Source organism: Carcharodon carcharias (genome assembly GCF_017639515.1).
Source record: "Carcharodon carcharias isolate sCarCar2 chromosome 27 unlocalized genomic scaffold, sCarCar2.pri SUPER_27_unloc_1, whole genome shotgun sequence".
Taxonomy (NCBI): Eukaryota; Metazoa; Chordata; class Chondrichthyes; order Lamniformes; family Lamnidae; genus Carcharodon; species Carcharodon carcharias.
In genome coordinates, this window is record NW_024470624.1 from 6,088,759 (window position 1) to 6,102,948 (window position 14,190).

The 14,190-nt window shown below is 62.7% G+C and overlaps 1 protein-coding gene across 1 annotated transcript in view; it reads left to right on the forward strand.

Annotated features, from left to right (window-relative positions):
* The window catches only part of LOC121273746 (large neutral amino acids transporter small subunit 2-like), a 163,102-nt gene that overhangs the window by 107,785 nt on the left and 41,127 nt on the right, over positions 1-14,190 (forward strand). Inside the window, exons 7-10 of the mRNA XM_041180903.1 lie at positions 193-316; positions 950-1,053; positions 4,398-4,494; positions 10,182-10,331. Of these exons, the coding sequence (XP_041036837.1) occupies positions 193-316; positions 950-1,053; positions 4,398-4,494; positions 10,182-10,331 (475 nt within the window). The remainder of the gene's footprint in view (positions 1-192; positions 317-949; positions 1,054-4,397; positions 4,495-10,181; positions 10,332-14,190) is intronic.

The following is a 14,190-nucleotide window of genomic DNA, read 5'->3' on the forward strand; positions in this document are numbered from 1 at the left end:
GATCGAGGGGCTGAATGGCCTCCTCCTGCTCCGAGTTCATATGTTTGAATGCCTGTCGCGCGTGCTCTCTCTCACACCTTCCCCCCGCTCCCCCCCAGCCCAATGACCTTTGCCCCTCAGTTGTCGCTGACCCTTCACGACGCTGCCTCACTGTTTGTGATTCTCTTCCCCTTCAACATCCCCCACGTGCAGGAACCTCCCTCGGGCGATCTTCATCTCCATCCCACTGGTCACCTTCGTCTACGTGTTTGCGAACATCGCCTACGTGACGGCCATGTCTCCGATGGAGCTGTTGGAGAGTAACGCAGTGGCTGTGGTAAGGAACCCCTTCCCCCCACCCATCCTGCCGTCCGCAACCGGCTCAGTGGAGCCAGAACAAGCACAGAGCATCGCACTAACCCCGTGCTATTCCTGTCCTGGGAGTGTTTGATGGGGACAGTGTAGAGGGAGATTTACTCTGTATCTAACCCCGTGCTGTACCTGTCCTGGGAGTGTTTGATGGGGACAGTGTAGAGGGAGATTTACTCTGTATCTAACCCCGTGCTGTACCTGTCCTGGGAGTGTTTGATGGGGACAGTGTAGAGGGAGATTTACTCTGTATCTAACCCCGTGCTGTACCTGTCCTGGGAGTGTTTGATGGGGACAGTGTAGAGGGAGATTTACTCTGTATCTAACCCCGTGCTGTACCTGCCCTGGGAGTGTTTGATGGGGACAGTGTAGAGTGAGATTTACTCTGTATCTAACCCCGAGCTGTACTTGTCCTGGGAGTGTTTGATGGGGACAGTGTAGAGGGAGCTTTACTCTGTATCTAACCCCGTGCTGTACCTGCCCTGGGAGTGTTTGATGGGGAGAGTGTAGAGGGAGATTTACTCTGTATCTAACCCTTTGCTGTACCTGTCCTGGGCCTACAACCCCGGTTAACCCTGCTCTGTCGCTCTTCGTTCCCCAGACCTTTGGCGAGAAGCTGCTGGGGGTGATGTCCTGGATTATGCCCATCTCCGTGGCGCTGTCAACCTTCGGAGGAGTTAATGGCTCCCTCTTCACCTCCTCAAGGTCTGTTCCTTTGGGCATTGGCAATGTGGGGGGGGGTGGGGGCCGGAATGTGTCGGTGGGGTGTTGGTGGTGGGGCGGGGAGGGGGGTTGGTTTGGGATTGAGGTGGGTGGGCTTTCGTTTCTCCCGTTCCCTGTCGCCTTCCCAGATCCCAAGCCGAGCCCAGCACGGAACATTCCGGAATGGCGCGACCCGGAGGGAGCGTGGCGCCGACAGATCTGCTCTTCCCTTACAGCCAGCCTGACCCTTCGGCTGGCAGCTGGGTTGGCCCCGGATTTCCGGAATTTTCCTCTCCTGTTTAGGGCCTCCCCTCCGGGTATTTTCCAGGGTGGGGCGGGCGGCGGGGGTTGGGGGGGTGGGGGTGGGGGCCGTCGGTTGGGGGATTTTGGTGCGGCCCCTGCCACCGATTGGGCAGCACCGGGTTGGTGACCCCTTCCCCCGTGTCAAAGGCTATCAGCTCGCAGCCGTGAAAATGAACCAGTGATCCCGGCCACTGCCCGCGGATCCTCCCCGCCCAAGGCCCCGCTCTGCAATGGTGGACGGTGAGGGAATGCCCCAGAGCGGGGTGGAACCTAATTGGCTAATTCATCAGAGAAACAGCCGTCCGTTCTGTGACCCCTCCCCAGCCGCGCACCGTCTCCAAGGCAGGGGCGGAGGGCTTTGCCTGCCCTAGAGACGAGCGAGGGGGTAGGGCTGGGGCGGAGAGGTCAGGTGTGTTTTGTGACCGATTTAGATTTCGCTCTGGAACCTGCTGCTTGTTTGGCATTTGAGGTATGAAAAGGTTTCGTGGCTGTGTGATTGTGTGTGCGTCTTTATGTCTGTGTGTCTGTGTGTGTGTGATTGTGTGTCTTTTTGTCTGTGTGTGTGGGCGTCTTTTTGTCTGTGTGTGTGTGTGGGCGTCTTTTTGTCTGTGTCTGTGTGTGTGGGCGTCTTTTTGTCTGTGTCTGTGTGTGTGGGCGTCTTTTTGTCTGTGTGTGTGTGTGGGCGTCTTTTTGTCTGTGTGTGTGTGTGTGCGTCTTTTTGTCTGTGTCTGTGTGTGTGTGCGTCTTTTTGTCTGTGTCTGTGTGTGTGGGCGTCTTTATGTCTATGTGTGTGGGCATCTTTTTGTCTGTGTGTGTGTGGGCGTCTTTTTGTCTGTGTGTGTGTGGGCGTCTTTTTGTCTGTGTGTGTGTGTGTGTGTCTTTTTGTCTGTGTGTGTGTGTGTGTGTGTGCGTCTTTTTGTCTGTGTGTGTGTGTGTGCATCTTTTTGTCTGTGTCTGTGTGTGTGGGCGTCTTTTTGTCTATGTGTGTGTGCATCTTTTTGTCTATGTGTGTGTGTGTGTGCGTCTTTTTGTCTGTGTGTGTGTGCATCTTTTTGTCTATGTGTGTGTGCATCTTTTTGTCTATGTGTGTGTGTGTGTGGGCGTCTTTTTGTCTGTGTCTGTGTGTGTGGGCGTCTTTTTGTCTGTCTGTGTGTGTGTGGGCGTCTTTTTGTCTGTGTCTGTGTGTGTGTGTGGGCGTCTTTTTGTCTGTGTCTGTGTGTGTGGGCGTCTTTTTGTCTGTGTCTGTGTGTGTGGGCGTCTTTTTGTCTGTCTGTGTGTGTGTGGGCGTCTTTTTGTCTGTGTCTGTGTGTGTGGGCGTCTTTTTGTCTGTCTGTGTGTGTGTGGGCGTCTTTTTGTCTGTGTCTGTGTGCGTGGGCGTCTTTTTGTCTGTGTCTGTGTGTGTGGGCGTCTTTTTGTCTGTCTGTGTGTGTGTGTGTGGGCGTCTTTTTGTCTGTGTGTGTGTGTGTGTGTCTGTCTGTCTGTCTCCTTTTCCTATGTTGTCACTGGGGTTAATCAGCGCACCGGTAGCAGAAGTTGACTAACCGCAACTTCCTGCGACAGCCCGGGACTTGCTTACTCAAACTCAACCCCCTCCGCTGACGGGCCCCCCGACAGCAGTGAGGGACACCGATGCCTGTCAGTGCTCCATTCCCCACCCCGTGAGTTCTCCAGCACACTCATCCCCACCCTGGCACCAGCACAGGTCTGGGAGGGTCCAGTCTCCCAGTGTACCTGAAATCCTGGTGACAACATTAGCCTTCCTGTGTCTCTCTGCCTGTCCACCTCTCTCTCCGCCTGTCACCGTCTCTCCCAGTCTGTCCCCCCCTCAGTCTGTACCCCCCTCAGTCTGTCCCCCCCCTCTCTCTCCCAGTCTGTCCCCTCCCCAGTCTGTCCCCCCCCCGCTCTCTCTCCCAGTCTGTCCCCCCCTCTCTCTCCCAGTCTGTCCCCCCCCTCAGTCTGTCCCCCTTGCCTTTCTCCCAGTCTGTCCCCCCCCACCCCGCCTTTCTCCCAGTCTGTCCCCCCCCACCCCGCCTTTCTCCCAGTCTGTCCCCCCCCACCCCGCCTTTCTCCCAGTCTGTCCCCCCCCACCCCGCCTCCCTCCCAGTCTGTTCCACCCCCCCATGCCTCTCTCCCAGTCTGTTCCCCTCTCCCCACCGCCTCTCTCCCAGTCTGTCCCCCTCCCCCCCCCCAACCCCTTTCTTTCAGGCTGTTCCACTTGGTCTGTCACCCCTTCTCTCTCTCTCTCTCACTCTCACTCTCTCGGTCTGTGTCTCCGTCTCACTCTCTTGGTGAGTGTTCCCCTCTCTCTCAGTCTGTGTGTCTCTCTCTCTGTCTGTGTCCCCCTCTTTCTCTATCTCTCTCTGTCTGTCTGTCTGTCTCTCTCTCTCTGTCTCTTTCTCTCTCTGTCTGTGTCTCCCCTCACCTCTCTCTCTCGGTCTGTGTCTGTCTCTCTCTTTCTCTCTCTCTGTCTGTGTCCCCCCCTCTCTCGGTCTGTGTCTCTCTTTCTCTCTCTTTCTCTTTCTCTCTCTCTTTGTCTGTGTCCCCCCCTCTCTCTCTCTCTCTCTCTCTCTCTCTCTATCTCTCGGTTTGTCTGTGTCCCCCTCTCTCTCAGTCTGTCTGTCTCTCTCTCTCTGTCTGTGTCCCCCCCCCCTCTCTCTCTCTCTCTCTCTATCTCTCGGTTTGTCTGTGTCCCCCTCTCTCTCAGTCTGTCTCTCTCTCTTTCTCTTTGTCTGTGTCCCCCCCTCTCTCTCTCTCTCTCTCTATCTCTCGGTTTGTCTGTGTCCCCCTCTCTCTCAGTCTGTCTCTCTCTCTCTCTCTCTCTGTCTGTGTCCCCCCCTCTCTCTCTCTCTCTATCTCTCGGTTTGTCTGTGTCCCCCCCTCTCTCAGTCTGTCTCTCTCTCTCTCTCTCTCTCTCTCTGTCTGTGTGTCCCCCTCTCTCTCTGTCTCTCTATCTCTCGGTTTGTCTGTGTCCCCCTCTCTCTCGGTCTGTCTCTCTCTCTCTCCCACATGATGTGCGCAATTTGATGAAGAACCTTTCCTTTCAGGTTATTCTTTGCCGGAGCTCGAGAGGGACACCTGCCGTGTCTGCTGGCCATGATTCACATTAAACGCTGTACTCCTATACCAGCCCTTCTCTTTACTGTAAGATAGGCTTCTTGATGCATCGTTCATGCTATTGGAATTGATTTACCACAGTCCCAGCGTTTGATTGGCGAATCCAACTCTGACCTCGCGATGTGACCTTAGTTCTTTGTGTTTTTGTAAACCCGGACCTCCGCCTGACCGGCGATGAGCTCTCGTTCGCCGCCCCCACGTGGCCAACGCGGCTGATCCGCAGCTGCGGCTGGCGTCGGCCACCGGTTCAAGTTAGTGTCATCGTCCACCGCCACCCCGGTCACTGCTAGCATCAGCCAGTCCCGTCCCGTACCCCCGAGGTCACTGCCGGTGTCTCCCCAGCCCCCCCGGTTACTGCCGGTGTCTCCCCATCCCCCCCGGTTACTGCCGGTGTCTCCCCATCCCCCCCGGTCACTGCCGGTGTCTCCCCATCCCCCCGGTCACTGCTGGCGACTCCCCCCGACTCCTAATCTCCCCTGGTCACTGCCGGTGTCTCCCCATCCCCCTGGTCACTGCCGGTGACTCCCCCGACTCCCCATCTCCCCCGGTCACTGCCGGTGTCTCCCCATCCCCCCCGAGGTCACTGCCGGTGTCTCCCCGTCCCCCCCGGTCACTGCCGGTGTCTCCCCACCCCCCCTGGTCACTGCCGGCGTCTCCCCATCTCCCCCCGGTCACTGCCAGCGTCTCCCCAATCCCCCCCGGTCACTGCCGGCGTCTCCCCATCCCCCCTAGTCACTGCCGGCGACTCCCCCGAATCCCCATCTGCCCCGGTCACTGCCGGTGTCTCCCCATCCCCCTGGTCACTGCCGGCAACTCCCCCGAATCCCCATCCCCCCGGTCACTGCCGGCGTCTCCCCATCCCCCCTGGTCACTGCTGGCGTCTCCCCATCCCCCCGGTCACTGCCGGTGTCTCCCCATCCCCCCTGGTCACTGCCGGTGTCTCCCCATCCCCCCTGGTCACTGCCGGTGTCTCCCCATCTCTCCTGGTCACTGCCAGCGTCTCCCCAAACCCCCCTGGTCACTGCCGGTGACTCCCCCGACTCCCCATCTCCCCTGGTCACTGCCGGCGACTCCCCCGACTCCCCATCTCCCCTGGTCACTGCCGGCGACTCCCCCGACTCCCCATCTCCCCTGGTCACTGCCGGTGTCTCCCCATCCCCCCTGGTCACTGCCGGCGTCTCCCCAATCCCCCCTGGTCACTGCCGGCGACTCCCCCGACTCCCCATCTCCCCTGGTCACTGCCCCCCAATCCCCCACTGGTCACTGCCAGCGTCTCCCCATCTCCCCTGGTCACTGCCGGCGTCTCCCCAATCTCCCCACCCCGGTCACTGCCGGCGTCTCCCCAATCCCCCCCCGGTCACTGCCAGCGTCTCCCCAATCCCCCCCGGTCACTGCCGGCGTCTCCCCATCCCCCCTGGTCACTGCCGGCGACTCCCCCGAATCCCCATCTGCCCCGGTCACTGCCGGTGTCTCCCCATCCCCCTGGTCACTGCCGGCAACTCCCCCGAATCCCCATCCCCCCTGGTCACTGCCGGCGTCTCCCCATCCCCCCTGGTCACTGCCGGCGTCTTCCCGTCCCCCCTGGTCACTGCCGGCGACTCCCCCGAATCCCCATCTGCCCCGGTCACTGCCGGTGTCTCCCCACCCCCCCCGATCACTGCCGGCGTCTCCCCATCTCCCCCGGTCACTGCCGGCGTCTCCCCACCCCCCCCGGTCACTGCCGGCGTCTCCCCAATCCCCCCCAGTCACTGCCAGCATCTCCCCAATCCCCCCCGGTCACTGCCGGCATCTCCCCATCCCCCCTGGTCACTGCCGGCGACTCCCCCGAATCTCCATCTGCCCCGGTCACTGCCGGTGTCTCCCCATCCCCCTGGTCACTGCCGGCAACTCCCCCGAATCCCCATCCCCCCGGTCACTGCCGGCGTCTCCCCATCCCCCCTGGTCACTGCCGGCGTCTCCCCATCCCCCCTGGTCACTGCCGGCGTCTCCCCATCCTCCCTGGTCACTGCCGGCGTCTCCCCATCCTCCCTGGTCACTGCCGGCGTCTCCCCATCCCCCCTGGTCACTGCCGGTGTCTCCCCATCCCCCCTGGTCACTGCCAGCGTCTCCCCAAACCCCCCTGGTCACTGCCGGTGACTCCCCCGACTCCCCATCTCCCCTGGTCACTGCCGGCGTCTCCCCCGACTCCCCATCTCCCCTGGTCACTGCCGGCGACTCCCCCGACTCCCCATCTCCCCTGGTCACTGCCGGCGTCTCCCCAATCCCCCCTGGTCACTGCCGGCGACTCCCCCGACTCCCCATCTCCCCTGGTCACTGCCCCCCAATCCCCCACTGGTCACTGCCAGCGTCTCCCCATCTCCCCTGGTCACTGCCGGCGTCTCCCCAATCTCCCCCCCCCCGGTCACTGCCGGCGACTCCCCAACCCCCCCCCGGTCACTGCTGGTGTCTCCCCAATCCCCCCGGTCGCTGCCGGTGTCTCCCCATCCCCCCCGGTCACTGCCGGCGTCTCCCCAATCCCCCCAGTCACTGCCGGCGTCTCCCCATCCCCCCTGGTCACTGCCGGCGTCTCCCCAATCCCCCCCCAGTCACTGCCGGCGTCTACCCATCCGCTCCGGTCACTACCAGCGTCTCCCCATCTCCCCTGGTCATTGCCGGCGTCTCCCCATCCGTCCCGGTTACTGTCGGCGTCAGCCCATCCCACCACACCCCCCCCACCCCAGTCACTGCCGGCATCAGCCCAGCCCCCCGAGGTCACTGCCGGCGTCAGCCCATCCCCCATCCCCACCCCGGTCCCTGCTGGCGTCAGTCCATCCCCCATCCCCCACCCAGTCACTGCTGGCATCAGCACATCCCCCCCCGCCAGGTCACTGCCGGCGTCATCCCATCACCCCCAGGTCACTGCCGGCGTCAGCCCATCCCCCCCCACCCCCGGTCACTGCCGGCATCAGCCCATCCCCCCCCACCCCAGTCACTGCCGGCATCTCTCCATCTGCCCCGGTCACTGCCGGCGTCTCTCCATCTGCCCCGGTCACTGCCGGCGTCTCTCCATCTGCCCTGGTCACTGTCGGTGTCAGCCCATCCCCCCCCCGCCCCGCTCACTGCCGGTGTCAGCCCATCTCCTCCCCGGTCACTACCGGCGTCAGCCCACCCACCCCCCCCAGGTGACTGACGGTGTCAGCCCATCTCCCCCCCACCCCCGTCACTGCCGGCATCAGCCCAGCCCCCCCGGTCACTGCCGACATCTCCCCATCCGCCCCGGTCACTGCCGGCATCAGCCCATCCACCCCGGTCACTGCCTGCGTCAGCCCATCCCTCCCCCCCCCGGTCACTGCCAACGTCAGCCCATCCCGCCCTGGTCACTGCCGGCGTCAGTACATCCCCCCCCGGTCACTGCCGGCGTCAGCCCATTCCCCCCCCCCAGTCACTGCTGGCGTCAGCCCATTCTCCCCCCCCAGTCACTGCTGGCGTCAGCCCATCCACCCTGGTCACTGCTGGCGTCAGCCCATCCCCCCCCGGTCACTGCTGGCGTCAGCCCATCCCCCCCCGGTCACTGCTGGCGTCAGCCCATCCCCCCCGGTCACTGCTGACGTCAGCCCATCCCCCCCGGTCACTGCTGGCGTCAGCCCATCCCCCCCCCCCCGGTCACTGCCGGCGTCAGCCCATCCCCCCGACCCCGGTCACCGCCGGTGTCAGCCCATCCCCCCGACCCCGGTCACCGCCGGCATCAGCCCACCCATCTCGGTCACTGCCGGCGTCAGTCCATCCCCCCCCAGTCACTGCCGGCGTCAGCCCATTCCCCCCGACCCCGGTCACTGCCGGCGTCAGCCCATCCCCCCGACCCCGGTCACTGCCGGCGTCAGCCCATCCCCCCGACCCCGGTCACTGCCGGCGTCAGCCCATCCCCCCGACCCCGGTCACTGCCAGCGTCAGCCCCCCCCCCCCCCCCCCCCCCCCCAGGTCGCTGCTGGCGTCAGCCCATCTCCTCCCCGGTCACTGCTGGCGTCAGCCCCCCCGCCCCGGTCACTGCCGGCGCCAGAACACCCACTGTATCCCACCCCTCACCCAGCGGCCGTACAGCTTGCGGATCACCGCCGGCCCCTCGCAACCCACCCATGGCCGGCAGGGCAGACCTCCGATTTATCCCAACTGCCGAGGTCGCCGGACCCCGAAATAAACCCCAATAAAACACGGCAACGACCACACAAGAGACGCGCGTCTCTCTCGGAGGGCTGGACCCCGCAGAGCGTCGGTGGCTCTTTAAAGGTTGACAGAGCACTTCATTTATTTATTTATTGATTGATTTATTTTCGGTAAAACACAGATGAGGTACGGCCGCCGTTTTCGTTAAGGAGAATCCTGAATGTTTGTGACCCTTTGCCGTTCCGTGGCAACCCCCCCCCTCTCCCCCCACCCCCGCTTGTCACCCACGTTGGTCGAGGCTGCAACCGTCTCCCCGCTGGCCCCTTTGCTTTTGCCTCTGATCACCCGCGTCTACCCAGTTTGTTCATTTGCTAATCTCCCTGCTCCAGGGCTTCGAGCTGCCCAGCGCCCACGACGGCAGCGCTCGCAGGGGGTCTGGACCGCCAACGCGGAGAGATCACCCCCTCCCCCCACCCCCAGGTTTGGAGGCACCACCCTAGCCTCGCCACCCCAGGACCGTCAACCATTCAGTAACGTGGCACGGCCAGGTTCCTCCTCCCATGCAGTGGTTCCCTCCCACCAGCAGCCATCAGCAATGTCCCCTCTCCGTCCCGCACCGGCAGCCATTTGCAGTGTGTCCCCTCTCCGTCCCACACCGGCAGCCATTTGCAGTGTGTCCCCTCCCCGTCCCACACCGGCAGCCATTTGCAGTGTGTCCCCTCTCCGTCCTGCACCGGCAGCCATTTGCAGTGTGTCCCCTCTCCGTCCCACACTGGCAGCCATTTGCAGTGTGTCCCCTCTCCGTCCCTCACCGGCAGCCATTTGCAGTGTGTCCCTTCTCCGTCCCGCACCGGCAGCCATTTGCAGTGTGTCCCCTCTCCGTCCCACACCGACAGCCATTTGCAGTGTGTCCCCTCCCCGTCCCGCACCGGCAGCCATTTGCAGTGTGTCCCCTCCCCGTCCCGCACCGGCAGCCATTTGCAGTGTGTCCCCTCCCCGTCCCGCACCAGCAGCCATTTGCAGTGTGTCCCCTCCCCGTCCCGCACCGGCAGCCATTTGCAGTGTGTCCCCTCCCCGTCCCACACCGGCAGCCATTTGCAGTGTGTCCCCTCCCCGTCCCACACCGGCAGCCATTTGCAGTGTGTCCCCTCCCTGTCCCACACCGGCAGCCATTTGCAGCGTGTCCCCTCCCTTGTCCCACGCCGGCAGCGATTTGCAGTGTGTCCCATTTCGACCAGCTACCCAAGCCTGAACTAGTGTACCGTTAAGAGCTCGGCGATACCCCTGACCCGCTTGGGACTGTCCTGGGTGTACGGGTTTGACTCGATTGTAACCTGTGGAGAACACGAGTTGATTTGCTTTGCTACTCCCTCTCGAGCTTGCTGTGCGTCTCACTCCTCTGCGTCCTCCCTCACCTTGTTCGTCCTCTGTTGACGGGTTCGACCTGCAGTGACTAAAATGTTTCTCACCCCCTAACCGCACCCACCCCCAACTCTCCCTTTTTCTTCCCCCCAAACCACCCCCCCTCCGCCTCACTCCCTCTCTCTCCTCCTCCCACCTTGCCCTCTCTCCAGTGCGCCTCCACTTTGCTGATGCTGGTGACCAGCGACATCTATACGCTCATCAACTACGTGGGCTTCATCAACTACCTGTTCTACGGCGTCACTGTCGCCGGCCAGATTGTGCTTCGCTGGAAGAAGCCTGACATGCCTCGGCCCATCAAGGTAAGCCCGAGTCGCAGCTCCGGCCTCCCCCGCGCCTGGCCCCTTCCCCCACCTCCACTAACCCCCCCCCACCCCCTCCACAGGACATCCTCAGGCAGCTTCACAGCCCAGGCGTGGCTCCCTCTCCGAACAGCCTGCAGAACACGGACGGCTGATGCCCGCACAGCAAGATCCCGCCAACGCGCTGACGACCAGCTCGCCCGTCGTTGTTCCTTCCTCCTTTCAATTAAGGTGCTGGAAGCCGCAGTGCTGTGGGCTGGCTGCAGGAAGGTGGGATTGGAAAGGGGCCCCCCGGGCTAGCATGGGCATGACGGGCCGAATGGCCTCCTCCTGAGCCGTAACTTTCCTGCGGTTCTAATTCAGCGACGTTGGGTCCGAGGGCACCAGGGCCGACTTCCCCCACCCCTCCCCATCCCCACCACCACCACCCCACCCTCTAACACGCCTCGCCTCTTTTCGTTTTGACAGGGGTAGACATGGCACAAGTGTGGATGGGGCAGCCGGTGGCCTAGTGATCATGTCACCAGGCTAGTAATCTGGAGGCCCCAGGCTAATGCTCTCGATTGGGGGGGGGCGGTGGGTGGGGGGGGGGGGGGGGGGGTGGGTGGGGTTGGAGAGACACGGGTTCGAATCCCACCCACGGCAGCCGGTGGAATTTAAATTCAATTCGTAAAAATCTGGAATTAGGAAGCCAGTTTCAGTCACAGGCATCGTTTGTCGTAAAAAAAAACCCATCTGGTTCACGCGTGTTCCTCTTTAAGGGAAGGGGAAATCAGCTGTCCTTACCCGGACTGGCCTCCACGTGACACCCAGACCCCCCCCACCCCCCACCCCCCTCACCCACCCCACCCCCCGCACAGCGAAAGCTGCTCACTCTTAACTTGCCCCCTCCGTAACGGCCGAGCCAGCCCCACTCAGTTCAAGGGAGCAATTAGGGATGGTGGGGGGGGGGGGGGATGTGGGCGGTGGGGGTGTTGGTGGGGCAACAAGTGCAGGGGCCTCGTCCCCACCCACATCCCAGGAAAGAATAAAAAATTCGGCCTGTGGGATTCCCCCACCCCCACCTCCCCCCCCTCCCTCCCCCCCGGCCCAGAGAGCGGCGGAGGCCGGGTCACTGAATATATCCGAGGCCGAGTTAGACAGAGTTTTTGATCGAGGAGTGGGGTTCAAGGGAGGAGGGAGGGACAGGCAGGAAAGCGGAGTCGAGGCCACAATCAGATCAGCTGCCATCTTATTGAGGGGCCGAGTGGCCCACTCCTGCCCCTAAGTCCTGTCCGTCCCTACGTTGTGGGGGGAGAGAGCACAGCCCGGGAGCCAAGACTTAGGAGAAAAGCAGATGGGGGCCTCGGGCTCCGGTGGGAGGGGGGAGTGGGGGTAGGGGGGGGGGGTGCGGATAGAGGGGTCGAGACCAAAAGCGGGGAAGTTGCGCCGGACCTTTCACAAAGCCCTGGTCAGGCCACGGCCAGAGCGTCGAGTCCGGTTTGCGGCCGCCGCGCTTTCAGACGGGTGCGAGGGTCCCCGAGAGGGTGGGAGAGGAGGAGGTGGCTTACCGGGACGAGGGATTTTTAACCAGGCGGTGAGGCTGGAGAAGCTGGGGTGGGTCTCCTCGGAGCGGAGAGATGGGGAGGGGGAGGGGGGCGGGTTGGGGTGGGGGGCTGGGGTGTGTTTTAGACAGAGGTGGAGAAGATTGTGACAGGTTCAGATCAGGTGGACGGAGAGAAAAGCTGCTCCGGTCAGCTGACTGCGCAAGGCTGGGGGTGGGGGGGTGGGGGGGTAGAGATTCCAGGTTCCGGATGGGGGCGCGGGGAGGGATATTTTTACACAGCGAGCAGGAGGGCGATGGCCTGGAACTCGCTGCCCACAAAGGGTTGGGGGCCCGGAGATGGAAGCCAGGGCGAGGAACGGTTTCAAAGGGAGATTGGACGGGCGCTCGAGGGGGAATAAACTTTGCCGGGGGCGGGGGTGGGGGGTAGAAAGGGGAACTGACTGGGTTGCTGTACAGAGAGCCAGGGTGGATTTGGTGGGCGGAATAGTCTCCTCCAGTTGCCGTAAGGACTCCCCCCCCCCTCCCCGCCCCCAAGGTTCGGGCTCCGGCTCTTCCTCTACCCGCACCCGCCCCCCCACCCCCCGCCACTCCCGTTTCCCCCCCCCCCCCCCCCCCCCCCCGCCCCCCCACAACCAGCACCGGAGCACCCAGCCCCCCAGTCCCGAGGTACGTTTGCCTCGTTGAGTGAAGCGCTGCTGCTCCACAAGGGTGCCAGTCTCCCTCCCTCCTTCCTTCCCTCTCTCCCTCCCTCCTTCCCTCCCTCCTTCCCTCCCTCCTTCCCTCCCACCCTCCTTCCCTCGCTCCCTCACTCCCTCGCTCCCTCACTCCCTCACTCCCTCCTCCCTCCATCCCTCCTTCCCCCCTCCATCCCTCCTTCCCTCCCTCCTTCCCTCCCTCCCTCCCTCCATCCCTCCCTCCATCCCTCCCTCCTTCCCTCCCTCCTTCCCTCCCTCCTTCCCTCCATCCCTCCCTCCATCCCTCCCTCCATCCCTCCTTCCCTCCATCCATCCCTCCTTCCCTCTATCCCTCCTTCCCTCTATCCCTCCCTCCATCCCTCCCTCCATCCCTCCTTCCCTCCCTCCATTCCTCCATCCCTCCATCCATCCCTCCTTCCCTCCCTCCATCCCTCCATCCCTCCATCCATCCCTCCTTCCCTCTATCCCTCCTTCCCTCTATCCCTCCTTCCCTCCATCCCTTTCCCTCCATCCCTCTTTCCCTCCATCCCTCTTTCCCTCCATCCCTCCTTCCCTCCTTCCCTCCCTCCTTCTCTCCCTCCCCTCGCTCCCTCCCCTCGCTCCCTTCTTCCCCCGCTCCCTCCTTCCCTCGCTCCCTCCTTCCCTCCCTCGCTCCCTCCTTCCCTCCCTCTCTCCCTCTCTCCTTCCCTCCCTCCCTCCCCCCGGCCTGCTAGCTTCCTCGTTATAAAAGGGTGGCCCCTTCCCTGCTGATGCAAGGCAAAAAGCCTCGGGACGCAAACAAGCCCCAGACGGCACCTGACTGAACTATTCATTAACCCGGCAGAGCGCTGCCTAATTGCTCAGTGTTTACTGTCTCGGCCCTGCCAAAACAGCACCGTGCACACTCTCAGTGCAAATAGCAAGGAAGAAGAAACGTCCACAAGTTACCCCACCCCACCTCCAGTCTCTCCCCCCCACCCCGTGGTACTGAGTCCCACGGAGTAGGACAAGCCCTACCCTGCCCCTCCCTGCTCCGCACCTCCAAGGTCAATGGGCTGATGCCAGCCTGGGATGGGGGTGGGGGTGGGGGTGAGGGGTGGGGGGGGTGAGGGGTGCGAGGCGGTGGGACTGTGGGGGTGAGGCTGTCCGCTCCAATTGTTTATTCAGCAACCTCGGCACCGATTGGCATACAGGCCGGGGTGGGGTAGGTTGGAACCTGGGCTCAGTACCAATTGTGGTTCTCCCACCACCGCCCACCACATCACCCCCCGCCACATCCACATTCTCTCCCTGATTTCTCTCTCACTCTCTGTCCAGCTCTATCGTGCTCTCTCTATCTCTGCACTTCGCTCTCTCTATCTCTGCACTTCGCTCTCTCTATCTCTGCACTTCGCTCTCTCTCTGCACTTCGCTCTCTCTCTCTCTCTCTGCACCTTGCTCTCTCGCTATCTCACTTTCCCTCTCTATCTCACTTTCCCTCCTCTCTGCGCCTCGCTCTCTCTCTCTGCACTCTCTCTCTCGCTTTCCCTCTCTCTCTCTCTGCACTCTCTCGCTTTTCCTCTCTCTCTATTTCGCTTCCCCTCTCTGCGCCTCGCTCTCTCTGCGCCTTGCGCTCTCCCTCTGCGCCTCGCGCTCTCTC